Here is a 17,341-nt window from a genome sequence, read left to right on the forward strand (position 1 = left end):
GGGCACCCGAGCTGCTCTGCACAGGGTGTTCAGGGGATGTGGCCCTGTGTGAGCAGCCAGCAGTCCCTGGAGCTGCTCTGCACAAACAATCCCTTGTTGGGGTCGTGCAGCTGCTGCTCTGCACTGCAGCCAAACACCTCGTCCCAGGAGAGCTCCCTTCCCACGGCCCCTTCCATCACATCTGCCTGCAGCCTGGTGGGGGGAATTGGGCCCTCATGGAAATGTAATCCTTAATGGGCTGATCACAGAATTACTACTAGATCTGCTAGAGAGTAAAACATAAAACAGAAGAAGCTTCAGCCATGAGATAGCTAATGATTGATTCATGGGTGAGTTTTGTTACCTCTGAAATCAGTTTTGCCCAACTCCAGCAGTAAGTGGCCGCTGGAGTTGTTCACCTGTGAGACTTGTGTGAGAGCTTTAGAGCCCTGGATGGTCCTGTGCCTCTCTCCTCCAGTGCTCCTGGAGGTGCCCCTCTTCTGTAACTGCACCTTCACACTGCAGCCTGTGTGGTGCTACACGGAATCATGGAATGGTTTGGGTTGGAAAGGACCTTAAAGATCACACAGAGCAGCTCTGTATCCTCTCCATACAAAACCACAATTTCTCAGCACTAAGGAAAAGTAAAATGAATGAAGAATGACCCTCTTGGGGCTCAGGGAAAGGAACCTGCAGAGGGTGAGCGTGGTTCTGCTGGGGGAGGTTGTCAGTGGCTGGAAATGGGGATTTCATACACAGAACTGGGGGGTTTGTGGGGAGGAGTCACTGACAGCCCTGTTAATGGGAAGGGCTGTGACTGCTGATGGGGGTCCTGCAGCACCCCAGGGTGCCCAGGGTAGGTGGGGTGGAGCTGCCTGGGCTGCAGCTCATGGCCTGGCATGGGACAGGGTCAGTCCTGCAGGGCTGCCTGGATCCCAGCCCCTCCTCACGTGTGCCAAGAACAGCAGCTCACCAGGGCCCCGCTGTTTGTTTTGGTGTTTCAGAGTCTCCTTCCCTGACAGCAGAGCCCACCATGCAGGCAGACTCTGTTCTCCACAGCGGCTACTTCCACCCCGTGCTGCGCTCCTGGCAGTGCACAGCCACCACCTTCGATGCCTCCAACCTCATCTACCCCATCTTTGTCACGTGAGTGAGCCCCAGCCCTCGGGGCAGGGATGGACCTGCCTCAGGGCGTCTGGCTGGGCCCATCCCCGCACCCCCCGAGCTCCTAAACAAATGCAGAGCTCCTGTGGGCAAGTCTGGGGGAGAGGCTTCTTTCTCACGTCTCTGTCCCATCCACCTCCCACAGTGACAGCCCTGATGCCGTGGAGCGAATTCCCAGCCTTCCTGGACAAGCCAGGTATGAATCCAGCCCCACAGTCACTGCTGTGCCCTGTGTCTGGGGAGGGTTCATTTATGCCCTGAGCATGAGCCAGGGGGAGGCTTCCAACCCTCTGGGTCCTGCTTTGGAGATCCCCAGCATCAGACAAGGTGGGAATGTTCATCCACTGAGGGAGTGGGGGGAATCATGCAGGGAATGCTGGAAAAGTGTCAGTACTGGGAGGGACAGCACCAGGGGCTGGCTCTGTCCCAGAGCACTCCCAGGCTCTGTGGGCTGGGCACACAGGGAGGCTGGAACTGGACAGAGTTTCCAGCAGCAGCCAGAAAACCTCTGCAAGGACGTGGGATCTGGTCCTGCACTGGATCCCACTGGGCTGGCAGCTCCTCTCTGCATCTGCTGCATGTTAGCAGGGCTTTGGGCAGGGCTGCTGTGATGGGAAGGGGGCTGGAGCTGCACCAGGGCCACCAAGATAAGGGATCCAAGGGCAGGGTATGCCCATCCCTCCAGAGCAGTGTCCCTGCCGGGCTGATAGCGTTCCTGGAGCCCCAGATAAGGGCTCAGATTGTTCCTCCCAGTGTTCAGGAGGCACTGCCTGGTGACACTGGATTGCTCACAGGGCAGCAGCATCCCAGTCCCAGGGCAGCTCTCCCCACAGGGCAGGTCTGGGTGCCTGGCAGCTGCTGCCCTTTGCCCTGCAGGTATGGAGTGAACAAGCTGGAGGGGATGCTGCAGCCCCTTGTCGAAGACGGCCTCAAGTGTGTGCTCATCTTTGGGGTGCCCAGCAAGGTGCACAAGGTCAGTGCATGGGTATGGGGGTGCTGGGAGAGCCACAGGGCTGTCAGAGCAATGGGTGCTGGGTGGGAGTGGTCTCCTGATCAAACAGGAGCAGTTCAGGGTCTCTGGCTGTGATAGGATATTGCAGTGACACCCAGAGAGTCCCCAGAGCTCTGCAGGTGGCCCCAAAACCTGCCCTAGCTGCCCTTCACCCTTTTCCCTCAGTGGGGTCCCACCATCCAGCCTTACAGGGTCCCACCTGTAAGTTCAGGAAATGCTTCCTGGGCAGAGCTGCTGCCACGGAGGAGCTGGTGGTAAGTGTCAGCTGTGCATGCTGAGGTGTTTGTGTCCTCACAGGACGAGAGAGGCTCTGCTGCTGATGCTGAGGGCACTCCTGCCATCCAGGCCATCAGGAAGATCCACTCCACCTTCCCAGAGCTGCTGATTGCCTGTGATGTCTGCCTGTGTCCTTACACCTCACACGGGCACTGTGGTGAGCAGGGGCCTCTGAGCCTTCTCCTGCCTCTGGGATTTGCCATTTTCTGCTGACGGTCTTGCCAGCTCCTGCTCCAAGACTTGGCTTCCCTGTACTGCTGTAGTTGAGCCTGGGCAACCTCTCCCGGGTTTTGACCACAGGGTGGGAGGCATGGGTGGTTCAGACCCTCCCTCAGGCCCCTGAGTCTGAGCACCCCTCCGTGTTCCCCATCTCTGCCTTCCCTTCCCTGGAGCACCCACATGCTGTGTCCAATCCCCAGCAGGCTCCTGGTCCTTATCCACCTCCCTGAACACATCAAGTTCCCCACTGCTGCTCTGAGCTTCTCCTCAGCTTGTCCCCAGAGCCACAGTAGCTCCACTGTGTAACCCCAGGTTTGTCTCCCAGGCATCCTGCGTGAGGATGGCACCATCCAGAACGAGCTCAGCTGCCAGCGGCTGGCCGAGGTGGCGCTGGCTTATGCCAAAGCAGGTGGGGAGCCCGGGCAGTGACACCCCAGATTGGCTCTCACAGAGCTCCCCCTCTCTGCTTTGGGCAGATCCAAAAGCAGACTGGGCCTGGCTCTAACTGGGAGTGCTCCCCCACACTGTCCAGGCAGCACCTGAGCCTCCAGTGTTCCCAGTGCCCCTGTGCTGTCTGTCCCTGCAGGCTGCCACATCGTGGCCCCCTCGGACATGATGGACGGGCGCATTGCAGCCATAAAGCAGGCACTGATCTCCAACGACCTGGGCAACAAGGTGAGCCAGGGGCCTGTTTGTGCCACGAGCCACGAGCCACCTCCACGGGAGGCTGCAGCACAGCGGGACAGGGCAAGGGGCAGGAGGGGCAAAACCCCCTTGGTGCCACGGGCATTGCCCTGCCCTGGCACACACAGGAGGGGAATGCCCTTGGCTGGAGGGGAATGCCCAGGCATGGTGAGGTGCCAGATGTGTGGCAGGGGGAGGGTGAAGCTGTGGGAGGGAATGTCTCCTGTCCCAGCACTGGGATGTGGCCCTGAGCTCGCAGCCCTCACAGCCCCTCTCTGCCCTGCAGGTCTCGGTGATGAGCTACAGTGCCAAGTTTGCTTCGTGCTTCTACGGCCCCTTCAGGTGGGTCTGTGTGCCCAGCTGGGGCCAGGCTGGCTGGGAGTGCATTCCCAGGGAGTTATCTGGGAAAGGGGCTTGCCCAGAGCCTGGGCTGCACGTGAGGCCACACTGGTCATTTTTCAGCACCCTACTCCTACTTCTCCATGCAAAAAAGGACTTGCCCAGAAGAGGCTGGCTGGCAGCAAGGTCACTGAAGGGTGATCTTCCATCCCAACCCTTCACCTGCTCAGGTGCTGGTGGCAAGGCAGGCAGAGGGAGCTGCCTGCAGCTTCCAGGAGCAGTCAGGAGTCAGCAGTCAGTGCTGCCCCACAGGGTGACTTCATGGACAAGCCTCAGCTGAGTCAGCTGTTAGACCTTGTCCCAAGAACAGCCTGACCCCGACCGGGTATCCCCAAGGAATCTACCTTGGAAAAGAGCCCGACATAATTTTACCCAGACTCTGGGCATGAGGGGGGCAGTGGGTGTTGAAACAGCTCCCAGGGCCAGCCTGGGCCTGTAGGACCTCCCAGAGCAATCCCTGGGTGCTGAACTGTGTTGGGAGTGCCCCCTTGCTCTGGCTCAGTGGCTCAGATGCTTGTCCTGGCCTGTCCTCGTGTTTCTGGAGCTGCAGGAGGTGGGAGGCAGAGGTTCCTCACCCCCTGCCCTCTGGCCCTCTGCAGGGACGCGGCGCTGTCCAAACCTGCCTTTGGGGACCGGCGCTGTTACCAGCTGCCCCCGGGCGCCCGCGGGCTGGCCCTGCGCGCCGTGGTGAGTGTGGGGTGACTGTGGGCTGTGGGGTGGGACACCCTCAGTGGGGTGACTGTGGGCTGTGGGGGTATGGCTGTGGAGTGGGACACCCTCACATAGGGCCTGGGTGATCGCACCCCACAGGGCTTGGGGCGAGCAAGAGGTTGGGAGGCAAATGGTCATTGGTGTTCTCCTTCCATGAGCCAAAGAAGCACGAGGCCCACCAGCCTGGCAGAGCTGGTCCCAGTGTGTGCCCGAGGGCTGAGCACTGGGAGCTGTGCAGTTGCTGTCCCCATGCCCTGCTTGGCCGGGGGTGTCAGGTGCAGGGACACGAAGCCATCAGCTCTCCCCAGGCACCATGTGTGTGGTGAGGGGAGCACCAGTCACCTTGGCCATGAGGGGCTCACAGCCTCCTGCACTCCCTCCTGGGGAAAACCACCACGGCTCCAAACTCCTGGGCAAAAACAAGCTGTTCTTGTCCCCGCGCTGCCGTGGCAGGACCGGGATGTGCGGGAGGGCGCGGACACGCTGATGGTGAAGCCGGGGATGCCCTACCTGGACCTCGTGAGGGACGTCAAGGCTCGGGTGAGAACCTGCGGGGCAGGGAGGGCTCTGGCTGGGGGCTGTGGGTTCTGTGTGCGGGGAGGGCGCTGGAGCAGCGGGGGTGTGCGGAACCCACCGCGGCTGTGGGTTCTGTGCCGCGGCCCGGGCTGTCCCCAGCACTGACCCGCTCCCGCAGCACCCCACGCACCCGCTGGCCGTGTACCACGTCTCGGGGGAGTTCGCCATGCTGTGGCACGGGGCGCAGGCCGGCGCCTTCAGCCTGGAGGCGGCGGTGCAGGAGGCGATCACGGCCTTCAGGCGCGCAGGTGAGGCTGCGGCCCCCGTGTCCCCCTCTCTATCCCCCGTGTGTCCCCAGGCTGGCTCCAGCGTCTCGTCTCTCCGCAGGGGCCGACATCATCATCACCTACTTCACACCGCAGCTGCTGCGCTGGCTGCGGGAGGCGGCGGGCCGGCACTGAGCGCGGCCATTGCGGCCGGGGCGGGTTCTCCGGGAGGGGAGGGAATTCCGGTAGGGGCGGGTTCTCCGGGATGGGAGGGAATTCCGGCAGGGGCGGGTTCTCCGGTAGGGGCGGCCTTTCCGGGCAGCGGCGCAGGTGGGCCCCGGCACTGCGCGCCCCCCCAGCCCGCAGCCCCCGCGCACCGGGAGCTCGGCCCGGTGAGCGCCGGCACCGCCCCCACCTCCGAGACCCGCGGGGACACCGCGAGCCTGCACCTGCGTTCCAGCGGTGCTCCCGCCCCCGACACCCCGGCTGTGCCCCGACAGCCTCCCCAGACACCCCGGCCGTGCCCCTGACCCCCAGCCCGGGTCCAGCCCCGGTGCCCCAGCTCGCCCCGTCTGCGGCACCCACGTGGGGAGTGTCAGTGCCCCGGCCTGGCAGACTTTGCCCCTGGCACTCGGAGCAGGGTTTGCCCTCCCTGCCGCGCCTCCGTGCTGACCCCAGAGGCCCTGAGCCCCGCCGGAGGGACACCGACGCTCGTACTGGGGCGGACAAAAGGCCGGGGTGCCCGCAGCCCTCGGATGTGAGTGGCACCGCGGGCTCGGCGGTGTCCCCGGGCGCTGCTGAGGCCATGCTCCGGCTGCGCCTGCTGACCTGGGACGTGAAGGACACGCTGCTGCGGCTGCGGCAGTCCGTGGGCCAGAGCTACGCGGCCGAGGCCCGGGCCCAGGGGCTGCAGGTGCAGCCCGAGGCTCTGGGGCGCTCCTTCCGCGAGGTGTACGGAGCCCAGAGCCGGCGCTTCCCCAACTACGGCCACGGCCAGGGGCTCAGCTCCCGGCAGTGGTGGCTGGATGTTATCAAACAGAGCTTCCGGCTCTCGGGCGTGCAGGACGAGGCAGCCCTGACGAAGCTGGCGGAGAAGCTCTACCGCGACTACCGCAGCTCCAACACCTGGGAGCTGCTGCCGGGAGCGGCCGAGACCCTGAGCCGGTGTCGCCAGCTCGGCTTCCGCATGGGAGTGGTGTCCAACTTCGACAGGCGGCTGGAAGACATCCTCTCGCACTGCAACCTGCGGCACCACTTCGAGTTCGTGCTCACCTCCGAGGCCGCGGGCTTCGCCAAGCCGGACGGGAGGATCTTCGAGCAGGCGCTGCGGCTCGGCGGGGCCCGGCCCGAGCAGGCGGCTCACATCGGCGATGACTACAGCCGGGATTACCGGGCGGCCCGGGCCGCGGGCATGCACAGCTTCCTGCTGCGGGCGGCCGGGCAGGCCGAGGGGCCGCAGGTGCCCCCCGAGCACGTCCTGCCCACGCTCAGCCACCTCCTGGCTCGCATCGAGAAGGAGTAGCTGCGGTTCGGAGGGGTCCAGTGGTGCTGCCAGTGCTGAACTGTCCTGACATGAGATTTCTTGCTGCCAGGTGTTCAGGGAAGAGCAACAAGTCTGAGCTGCCTGTGGAGCAGGAGTGTTCATGCAATAAAACATTTCTGATGCCCAGCAGTGGAGCAGATGTGTTTCGTGGCTCTAAGAACACCACAGAAGGTCAGCTGTGGTGTCTTCCCCTAACAGGGCTGGGCCTGGGTCACTGCAGAGGTTCATTCTGGCAGGAGATGGCTGCAGACACTGAGGTTTATCCCTTCTCAGTCACCCTGGGGACAGGCCTAAACATCCCCCAGTGCAAGTGGTGGCCCTGTCCCAGGGAAGGTTTACCCACACAGAGCACCCAGGACACCCCTGCCCAGGCCCTGCACCCTCAGTGTACCCCAGCTCTGCCATCTCACCAACATCCCCCCCTCTTCCCAACAGCGGTAGGCAGGCAGGAGCTGGGCAATTTCACTTAATGAATTGCCAATTAACAAACTTTACTGATTCAGGTAGTGAGAAATAAAGATGACCCTTTAAAGATGATTTTAAACCCCTTTCTCTGGCTCAACTCCCGGCCTACACCTCTCCTTCCTCCCTGCCTGCTGCCATCAGCTCCCCATGTTTGCACCACATTACGCTCAAACCCCACTGCCTTGGGACACTCAGTTTTGGTTTCTTTCTGCTGGTCTTTGCTTGTTCCTCTGCCTGGACATGGCCACAACCCCTCAGCAGTGCCCCTCTCCCAGCATGGTTCCCCCACAGGGGACAGCCCCCTGTACTATCCCTGCTCTGCAGTGGGGTAGCTCCTCCCAAAAGCTTCTCCAGCTGTGCCCCAGTCAGGGAATCACAGAATCATTAAGGCTGGAAAAGACATTTAGGATTGAGTCCAGCTGTTCCCCCAACACTGCCTAGGCCACCATTAAACCATGTCAAGTGCCACATCCACTACACCTTCGAAACCCCTCCAGGGTTGGTGACTCCATCACTGTCTTGGGCAGCCTGTGCCAAGGCCTGACCACCCTCCCAGAGAAGGAATTTTCTCCATGATCCAAACTAAACCTCTCCTGGCACAACTTGAAGCCGTTTCCTCTTGTCCTTTCACCATTGCTTGGGAGCAGAGCCTGACGCCCCCAGCTCCACTCTCCTGCCAAGGAGTTGTAGAGCACACTATGTCCCTTTCCATGGGCCTCCTCCCTGCCACTCCTCCATACATATCTCTCACTATTTCTGCTCTTTTTTCCAGCCCACCAGCAGACTGGAAAGCTGCCTTTGGTGAGGCAGAAACCACACAATTCACCTAGGAGTAGCTGGCCCAGGCAGGCATTCCCAGACCCCTCACCCCAGCACAGAGTGTAGGCTCTGGGACGAGAGGAAAGCTGCAGAGAACACAAGAGGACAGGTGTAGTGTGAAGGCAGGTGTTGTCTGAAGGGCCCTGGACACAGCCACAGCCCTGCCCAGGCTCCCTTCCCCCGGGCACAGCACACAGTCACACACGGCCGAGCGAGATGCTCTGGTGTGCCACGGCAAAGACAGGGAACACGGGCTCCAGGAAGGCCTGGCGGTGGGAGAAGAGGATGGTGCAGGAGTCAGGGTCGTAGAAGAGCAGCTCCCCCCCTGCAAAGTCCAGCAGGACCCCGATCTCTGCCGGGGCCTTGATCAGCTCCACGGGCTGGGGCTGCCCCGCGTGCAGGAACCGGAATTCTTTGTCGTAGCGTGAGAACACCCAGGAGGCGGCGTTGAAGCCCAGGCGGCCTTCGTTGGCAGAGCCCTTCCTGGGCACGGAGCTGTAGCACACCCCCAGCTTGTAGGCACAGCTCTGCTCCACACTGACCTTCCAGGCACACACCCCCGAGTGGAAAGGTGCAGTGGCCAAAGCGTTGGGCCAGTGGTCAAACCGCTCGGGGCAGCCCGAGTCCACCTTTGCTTTCTTGGGGCTGAAGGTCAGGGTTCTCTTGTCTTCTGACAGGCTGAGGTGGGGGCTCAGGGTTTTCTCATCGATGTGAATCTCCTGTGAGCCTGCAAGAGAAGCCACGTGATGAGCACTGACACAGTGGCCACCACCTGAACCAGCTGAGGTAGCCATGGCTGTGAGAAACACAAGCACAACCACCCTCTCCTCACACACCGCTCCTGGGGCCCCTCTGCTCCCCAGGGTGACAGTGCTGGGGGCTCAGGCTGGGTGCCACAGCTCCTCCTCTCAGCCAGGGCCAGAACAGAGACTCACCAAAGCCCAGACTCACCAGACACCTCTCCACCTTGCACTAAAGGCCCTGCTCATCTTCCTCTGACCCTGGCCTGACCCCCCACAGAACAGAACTTAGCAGGTTTGGCTCACCCCACTTTTGGGAGAGATCCAAACCTGTTCCTGTCCTTTTCCACCCCCACAGTGGGTGAGCAGGACCTGGCTGCTCCTCCTCGAGGTGATGAGCACTGACACAGTGGCCACCACCTGAACCAGCTGAGGTAGCCATGGCTGTGAGAAACACAAGCACAACCACCCTCTCCTCACACACCGCTCCTGGGGCCCCTCTGCTCCCCAGGGTGACAGTGCTGGGGGCTCAGGCTGGGTGCCACAGCTCCTCCTCTCAGCCAGGGCCAGAACAAAGGCAGAGACTCACCAAAGCCCAGACTCACCAGACACCTCTCCACCTTGCACTAAAGGCCCTGCTCATCTTCCTCTGACCCTGGCCTGACCCCCCACAGAACAGAACTTAGCAGGTTTGGCTCACCCCACTTTTGGGAGAGATCCAAACCTGTTCCTGTCCTTTTCCACCCCCACAGTGGGTGAGCAGGACCTGGCTGCTCCTCCCCCAGCCAGGGAAGCCAAGTGCCTGGCAAGCCTGGGAGGGCTGTGTGCAGAAAACCTGCAAAGCTGGAAAAACAGGACTGGAGAGGGCCGGGCAGGGAAATCTCTTTCCTGCTACAAAGCCCCAGGTGTTGATCAACCCACCCTGAGGTGCTGGGAGCAGCACAGGGAGCTGGCACCAGGCTTAGAGCTGAGCATGGCTGTGACTGGATCTGGCTTAGCTGTGAAAGAAGAGGGTGCCCAGCTGCACAAACCCAGCCAGTAGCAGCCCAGGCTGGCCAGAGGACACTGCACCCACTGTGGGTCTGCACCACTTCAAAGTCATGGAATCACAGGACTGTCAAGGTTGGAAAAGACCTCTAAGATCATGGTGCCCTGCCCTGGCTGCATGCTTCCCCCTGTGACCCCTCAGTCCCTAAATTTGTGAAGCAGGGGTGAGGCTGATGCCCAGCAGACTCATCTGCTCCTGAGGAGACCCAGTTCCTGCCAGCAGGTGCCCCTCCTTGCCCTGCCTTCCCCCAACCTCACTTTATTAATTTTAGGTCTTAAACCACCATGGAAACAGGGCTGGAGGGGTGACTCAGTGCCTCTGCCATCCCTGCCAGCAGCTCTACCCCATCATGCCAGTGCCAGCCATTGCCCAACACCTTCTGCTCAGCATCCAGAGCACAGCACAATGAGCCCTTGAAGAACCAAAGGATGACCTCAACAGGGTCATCCCAGAGCCAAGCCTGCTCCAGGACCCAGGTCAGCATCTCTCTAGCAGCAAACAGCACCCAGAACCAGCAATGCTCCAGGGTTTCCTCAGGCTGCACCTGCCCAGCTGCTCCCTGGCAGATGAACAGAGGCTGAATTTTCCCTTTGCAAATCGGTGCCATGCACCTGTGCATGTTAGGTAGGAGTTATTGCAAGCAAGAGTGAGCCCAAAGAGGAGCTGAAGCCAGCACTTCCTAGGAGCTGCCAGCCTCATTCATCTGATGATTTATTTCCCCACACAGCAGCCAAGGCTGAGCTCTCCACAGGGCTCTGGGGCTGCCCACGCTGCGGCTTTCCAGGAAGCCAAAGCTGCTCTGAATTCATAGAAAACACAGCAGCACCAGACCTTAGCTTCCTCTGGCAGAAGGAGGGCACTAAACCTCCTGTGGTGCCACACACAGCTGACCCAAGGCTGCATCCTGGTGGTCCACAGCACCCCAGTGACACCCACACTGCTCTGCTGTGCAGCTGCAGTTCCAGGGGAGCATCTGAGGGAGGGGAAGTGCTGGCAAAGTAACAGCACAGCAATTCAGATCAGCAGATTTTGCCCCTCACATAAGTGTTTTGTCATGATTAAATCTGGATTTTCACATATAATTCTGATGAATGATTCCACTGGGAATTCATCTCGCCCCCAAGTTTATTTTCTCTGTGTCCTGTATCCATCAGGGTGGCCTTGGGACATGATGGATATTGGGACAATGAATTCCCATGGTTAACAGCTCTGGGTAGCACATTTGTGTGAGCTGCAGCACATCTGGCTGCTTTTAAAAATCCAAGTTCCCATGAACTGAGATCCCTCCCAAAACGGTGCCAGGAGATTTACATCACCTTGTGGTGTAAGGAAGAAGCTGCCAACCCCAAACAGAAGTGATGCAGAAGGCTGGATGCCAGGTGAAGGCACCAAAGGAATCATGTTTATTTTTGAGAGTGAAATAGAGGCTATTTTGCAGCTGCTTTCCAAGTATTTTAGAGGTTATGGAGTGAGCCATCAAGGCTTGGAATTTTCTGTTTTCAAGCAATTAAACAAGACAGCCACCTGCTCACCTGCCTTCGGGAGAAGGGACTACAGAGTGACACTTCACATTACCGTGTCTTAAGGCAAGCTCAGACCACTGCTGTTAATATTAAATCTCTAAGGCTTGGTCCAGGGTGGCCTGGGGACTGATGAGATCCACAAGGATACACCAGGCATCCTCAGCATGCAGTAATGACATGTGAAATGTAACCACACACTCAAAAAAACCCAAAGAGAATGAGATTCCTGTGTAATAAATGCATCAGCACACCCACCACAAGAATCAAACGCCCTAAAGTCATTACATTTCACAGAGATACTGTTGGGAGAGGAATCCTTACAAAAATTCTGTCCCAGCAAAGAAAATTAGGAAAGGGTTCCTGTTTGACTCCACAGCTCTGAACATTGAGAACCTGCTTCACTGACTCTTTCAGGAAGAATTTCTTCACTGAATGGGCTGTTAAATACTGGAAGGGACTGCCCTGGGAGGTGGAGGAATGACCAGCCCTGGAGATGTCCAAGGCACAGCTGGACCTGGCAGTCAGCGCTCTGGGCTGGGTGACAAGGAGGTGATCACAGGTTGGACTGGATGCTCTTAGAGGTCTTTTCCAGCCTGAACAATTCTGGGATTCTGTGACACTGTCAATGCACCGCTGCAGGGGCTGGCACAGAATCACAGAGTGATATGGGCTGGAAGGGACACTAAAGATCACCCAGTCCCAGCCCCTCCAGGGACACTTTCCTCAATTGCCAGCACTCACAGATCCCAAAGAGGGAAATTAATCACAGAGGGAGAGCAACACCAGAATTTGCAGTAGATAAACATATGATGGTAGTGCTTGATAGGCATGGAGTCTCAAGCTAATACTTCAAACCACAAGAGCAATAAAAGCCTGAAGTGCAGAGTTTGAAGACAGGCCTGGAAACAGGGAAAAACTGGAAACAGCTCATCAGAGTCACAGCAAGATGAGCAGAAATCAGAAGTTTGTACAGCAGCTTTGGAAAAACCACGCTAGGGATTGTTCACAAGGCAAATTATGAAGGATATTGCCATCTCTGAGAAACAAAAAATGCATTTGAAATACTCTAACAGACTGAAACCAGAGTAAAAGCAAACATTTCACAACCAGCCATTCAAGCACATCACAGCCAGGGGAAAAATGTCTTTCCTTGCTTACCCTGCTGCCAGCACCAACCAGGTAAACCAGTCCCAGAGGCTGTCAGTGGCCTGGCAAATGCCTCCAGTGCAGCCTCAGCTGCACAGCAGGGGCTGAGCCAGAGCACAAACACCTCCAGAACCACCAGCTCGTGCACAGCCACAACCTCAGCGTGTGATCAGAATGCTGCCCCATCTACTCACTGCCCCCTGCACTGAGCAGTATCACAGACACCCCCAGAGGAAATCACCCTCTCAAAGTCCCCAGCAGCCCAATGCTAAACGTTGTGAACAGAGATTTCTGTAACAGAGATTCCCACAGCAGCATCAGCTTCACTGCTGTCACCCAGAAACTCAGGAAACAGCAAACGAAACCACACAACGTTAAAGCCACAGAGCTGATAGAACACACAATCTTTTCAAACTCCAGTTCTTCCCTGAGCCACAAGTGCTTGGAGCCACCCCCTACACCTCCCACAGCTGTGCTGCCTCCCTGAATGGGCTCCAAGAAACAAGCAGGGGCTGGGAGAGCAGAGGGGCAGGACACAGTGTGAGGAAGTTTGGACACAGCATCAGGGTGTTTCTCTGGGCACAACACGAGTGAGGGTGCAGGTATCCCTGGAGCATGAGAGATCTGAGCAAGACACTGACCTGTGAGGCAGCAGAGCACAGCACAGGCCCACAGTCGATGCAGCAGTGGACTCTGAACACAGCTCTGATTAAAGTTTAACTTCAGGGACTCCTGGGGCTCCAAGATTCCCTCCGCCACCTCCGTCCTAGCAAAGGAAAACAGGAGCTGTTTCAAAATACAATGATTTATTGTGCTGGGAGGTGTTTAAAAGATTACAAGGAGGTATGGCAGAGGTTAAAGAGGAGCTCTGGCTGCAGAGAGACCACAGCAGGGGTGTCTGGCCAGCTCTCACCCCGAGTGATACTTTCGGTTGGCTCTGCTCACAGTTCCTGGTGAAAGGGCTGCAGTGTTGTAAAACACATCCCAGCAGCCTGAGTCAACAGCTCCTCACTCAGCAGACACAGGGTAAATAGATGTGTCTGAGAGCAGCCATCAGGGTACCAGGGGAGCACAATGAACAGGCAGAGAATCAGATTTCCCTCTATTGCCACAGCCCCACAGTCTGGGCACAGAGCAAGCCACGACACCAGGTTACACCCAGCACAGAGCCAGGGCTTTGCTGGCTCCTGTGGCCTGCAGAACTCCTGGTTGTGAGGACAGGCTGTGGCACAGGCTGCTGGGGATGTGCTGGGGCACATTCCATACTCCCCACAGGCACAAATACCCCCACAGGCCCTCTGGGCAGCACAGTGCAGCCAGGGGCAGTACCCTCACAGCAGCCACAGAAATAAATGACTCAAATAAAATGAAATCGATTAAATAAAAACACAGCCACCAAGGTACTTCCTCAGGAAGGGCAGCCCAGTGTCAGTGATAGGGCTGTTGGGGACACTGGGACCTGCAGCTAGCTCTCCCTGCCCTTGCAGAGGTGGGGAGATGCTGTGCCAGCCACCCCCTACATGGAGCACAGACCATCCCAGCTGCTGCCAACAGCCTGGCACAGGCCTGCTCCAGCCCCCAGCAAGCCCTGGGGTTTTCTGAGGAGCTGCAGAAGTTCTCCCAGAAGCAAGGACTGCTGATCTGGGAAAGCACATGGAGCATCTCCAGGTGCAGCACAGCACAAGGAGCAGAGACAACAGGTCACGCTGGCATCTCTGTGCTCTGTCCTTGTCCACAACAAAAGCAGCACAAGGGACAAAGGAGATGTCATGGTGTGCCTGAGTCATGGCACACAGCACAGGAGCTGTGGGGATGCAGGTGTGGAGCAGGAGCAGGGAAAGCTTAGAGCAGGCTCAGGGAAAGGAGCAGGAGCAGCCAGGTACTGACCTCTCGAAGATCTCTTGCTCTGCACGCTGGGAACAAGGAGAGAAAGAGTCATCAGAGCTTAAATCCCCACAGAAGACACCCCAAACACAACAACCCCAGGACCTGGGAGCAGTGTTCCCCTTCCTGACCCAGAGAAGCCACCCCTCACCTCAACCCCAGCCCTGGGGAGCAGCAGGAGCATCCAACAGCCATTTTCTTCACCTGCAGCATTCCTAACTCTGAAAATGAGTGGGAATGGCTGAAGGCAACACATCGCACATGTGGCTGGGACACTGTCTGCTGCTCCCTCTCTGTCCCCACCCCACTAGGGCAGGCTGCAGGAACAGCCTGTGCTCCCAACAAACAACCCCAGGGCTTCCAGCAAAGGAGGGAGGCTGCAGAGGGACTAAGCCAAGAGTCAGCTGACCTCATGGTCAGTCCCACTTGTTTCTGTACCTGCTGGGCATGAGGCACTCTCAAGGTACAGCAAAGTGATAAGGAAATACCTGATCCCTGCTCAAATCCAAGCAGGGCACTTTGCATGCCTTCAGCTTTCCTGTGGCATGCCATGTGTTGATTCCAGATAGGCACAAGTACCAACACTGACAGCCCAAGGTGGAGAACACATGAACCCCTAATTCCCTTCCAGAAGGACAAACTGAGGGTGTGGCTGCTCTCTGCCACAGGCAGCTGATGGAGCCTGGTCTCCAACCTCTCCTCTCTATGGTGCAGTTACAGCCCAGCACACTAAGGTGCTGGGGCAGGATAGGAACTGCCTTTTCCACCAAAGGAGCATCTGCCCTCTTTCCATGGGATTGGGTCTGTTTTCCAAGCCAAACTTTTGTTCCCCTCCTGACAAATTTACACGTGGGAAGCAGAGGCTGAGCATGGTGGTGGCAAGGCAGAGGTCCTGCTCACATCTAAATGAGAGGAATCATCTGGGTGAGCCCAGATGATTCAATAACCAGAGAAGGAACTGAGCAAGGGGAAGCACAGGCTGCTCTGCACAGCAAATATCCCTAACAGGGCTAAGCCAGGCAACACAGGGGACTTTCCAGAAGAGCTGCAGGTGTTCCCAAGGGTCAGTTTTGATTAACTAGACACTAGAAAACTGGTGGCACAACTAACTGTTGTAAGAGCAGCTCACAACCCAGAGCTGTCCTGGCTGGCCAGCCTAAGGGCAACTACAAGCCCAGAATTTGGAGACCTGAATGTGGGTGGTTCTGGACCTCACTGCAAGCAAGAACAGGATCAGGTAGAGCAGATGCTCTAGGAACCACTAGGAAACCACAGGGGCTTATCAGGATCAGGTCAAGGAGGTTCCCTGAGCCAGACCTGGAAATGTCTGCAAATGGCCTGTCCAGGGAGGTGGTGGAGTCACCATCCCTGGATGTGTTTAAAAAAATCCTGGATGTGGCACTGGGTGCCAGGGTTTAGTTGAGGTGTTGGGGCTGGGTTGGACTTGATGATCTTTAAGGTCTCTTCGAACCCAGTGATTCTTTGTGTGATTTCTGTGTGTGATCCTTCACCTGTGAACTCTGTGAATTCTTGATGTCCTGCCCACCTCTGCCTCCCTGCTGGCAGCACAGCAGCTGCTGAACTCTGCATTCAAGTCCCACAACAAGAAGTACAGGTCAGCTCTGGGCTGCCTGACTCACAGCACTCACCAGCAGGCCCTGGTCATCCAGGTTGGTGATCATGTCCACCAGGTAGGTGCGGAGGGCACCCAGCTTGTGCAGAGCCTCTGTCCAGTGCACCTGCTGGGTGAGGATGCTCTGGTGTGCCCTCTCCTCCTCGGCGTGCACCCTCTCCAGCAGCCGCTGCTCCTCGTTCTCGCAGGCCTTCCCCACCAGGAGCAGCCTCTGCACCACCAGCTCCCGCGCCGCGCTGGCCGCGCTCTGCCACGCAAGGACACAGCGGCAGCATCAGCCCTGCCCCAGCCCCGAGAGCAGCCCCAGCTGCTCTGCCCGTGCTCCTGGGGCTCAGCCATTGGTGCTACTCTGTTAACTGAGCCCACAGCACCATATCAGCCCAAACCTGCCCACTGCCTCCTCAGCCAGCCCCAGTACCTAAGTGACAACCTGTGAGGGACCAGAGTCCTGTCCTTCAGCAAATCTCCAGAGATTCACTCTGGGTGAGAAACAGGAGAACAGGCTCAGACAGCTGGGGGTGCTCAGCCTGAAGGAAAGATGCCAGGGAGAACTTACAGTCCCTTCCAGTGCCTAAAGGGGCTCCAGGACGGCTGGAGAGGGACATGGGACAAGAGCCTGGAGAGATAGGACAAGAGGGAATGGCTTCCCACTGCCAGAGGGCAGGGTTAGATGGGATATTGGGAAGCAATTTTCCTTGCAAGGGCCCAGAGAAGCTGTGGCTGCCCCTGCAAGTGTCCAAAGCCAGGCTGGATGGAACTTGGAGCACCCTGGGATAGTGGGATGTGTCCCTGCCAATAGTAGAGGGTTGAAACTGAGTAGTTTTTAAGGTTCCTTCCAACCCAAACCAGTCTGGGATTCTATGATTCTATCACTGTCCTTTGTCCTCATTCTCAGTGACAGCAAGGAACAAATAAAATAAACCTAGGAATTCTAAGGCACTGATCCTAGTAGGATGTGTGATTGTTGTACACTCACACCATTGTCTGTGAACATTTTCTAGGCAAATTAAGCAGGAATTCCAGGCACACCCTGGCATTCCGTTTCCACAGCCGCATCCCGACGTTTCCCCCCTGGGAGCTGAGCATGCCTTCCAGGAATGGCGAGCAGGGAGCAGGCAGGGCCAGCCCCGGGACTCACCTGGACGCCCTGGTCTTTGGCAGGCAGCACCTCGTCCACGTGCCGGCCGATGGCCGCGCTCTGCAGCTGGATCCGCTCGCAGCGCTCCACGAGCTTGTTCTGGGGCACGGAGCAGCGCGGGGATGGGCGCGGGGCTGGACGGGGCCCCGAGCCCACAGCCACACCCGCCCGGTCCC

At 58.2% G+C, this 17,341-nt stretch overlaps 3 protein-coding genes across 3 annotated transcripts in view; 2 read left to right on the forward strand and 1 right to left on the reverse strand.

The window, feature by feature from the left end:
• Positions 1–5,457, forward strand: part of ALAD (aminolevulinate dehydratase) — a 7,620-nt gene extending 2,163 nt beyond the window's left edge. The window contains exons 2-12 of the mRNA XM_005423828.3: positions 984–1,125; positions 1,289–1,339; positions 2,020–2,116; positions 2,453–2,588; positions 2,976–3,059; positions 3,237–3,325; positions 3,621–3,676; positions 4,333–4,420; positions 4,898–4,984; positions 5,139–5,268; positions 5,348–5,457. Of these exons, the coding sequence (XP_005423885.1) occupies positions 1,013–1,125; positions 1,289–1,339; positions 2,020–2,116; positions 2,453–2,588; positions 2,976–3,059; positions 3,237–3,325; positions 3,621–3,676; positions 4,333–4,420; positions 4,898–4,984; positions 5,139–5,268; positions 5,348–5,421 (1,005 nt within the window). The 5' untranslated portion in view covers positions 984–1,012 and the 3' untranslated portion in view covers positions 5,422–5,457. The remainder of the gene's footprint in view (positions 1–983; positions 1,126–1,288; positions 1,340–2,019; positions 2,117–2,452; positions 2,589–2,975; positions 3,060–3,236; positions 3,326–3,620; positions 3,677–4,332; positions 4,421–4,897; positions 4,985–5,138; positions 5,269–5,347) is intronic.
• A 69-nt stretch (positions 5,458–5,526) lies between these two features.
• Positions 5,527–6,898, forward strand: HDHD3 (haloacid dehalogenase like hydrolase domain containing 3). The gene has a single exon (XM_005423789.2). It carries the CDS (start codon positions 6,032–6,034, stop codon positions 6,746–6,748), a length of 717 nt encoding a protein of 238 aa, XP_005423846.1. The 5' UTR covers positions 5,527–6,031; the 3' UTR covers positions 6,749–6,898.
• Positions 6,899–8,165: 1,267 nt separating this feature from the next.
• The window catches only part of BSPRY (B-box and SPRY domain containing), an 11,539-nt gene continuing 2,363 nt past the window's right edge, over positions 8,166–17,341 (reverse strand). The window contains exons 2-6 of the mRNA XM_014308127.2: positions 17,166–17,299; positions 16,044–16,274; positions 14,398–14,423; positions 13,152–13,276; positions 8,166–8,780 (exon numbers count right to left, since the gene is read on the reverse strand). Coding sequence (XP_014163602.2) covers positions 8,251–8,780; positions 13,152–13,276; positions 14,398–14,423; positions 16,044–16,274; positions 17,166–17,299 — 1,046 coding nt within the window. The 3' untranslated portion in view covers positions 8,166–8,250. The remainder of the gene's footprint in view (positions 8,781–13,151; positions 13,277–14,397; positions 14,424–16,043; positions 16,275–17,165; positions 17,300–17,341) is intronic.

This window comes from Geospiza fortis, unplaced genomic scaffold, assembly GCF_000277835.1.
Source record: "Geospiza fortis unplaced genomic scaffold, GeoFor_1.0 scaffold85, whole genome shotgun sequence".
NCBI lineage: Eukaryota > Metazoa > Chordata > Aves > Passeriformes > Thraupidae > Geospiza > Geospiza fortis.

Coding starts and splice junctions, on each gene's coding strand:
- HDHD3 (XM_005423789.2), top strand. CDS start 6,032: ATGCTCCGGCTGCGCCTGCTGACCTGGGACGTGAAGGACACGCTGCTG.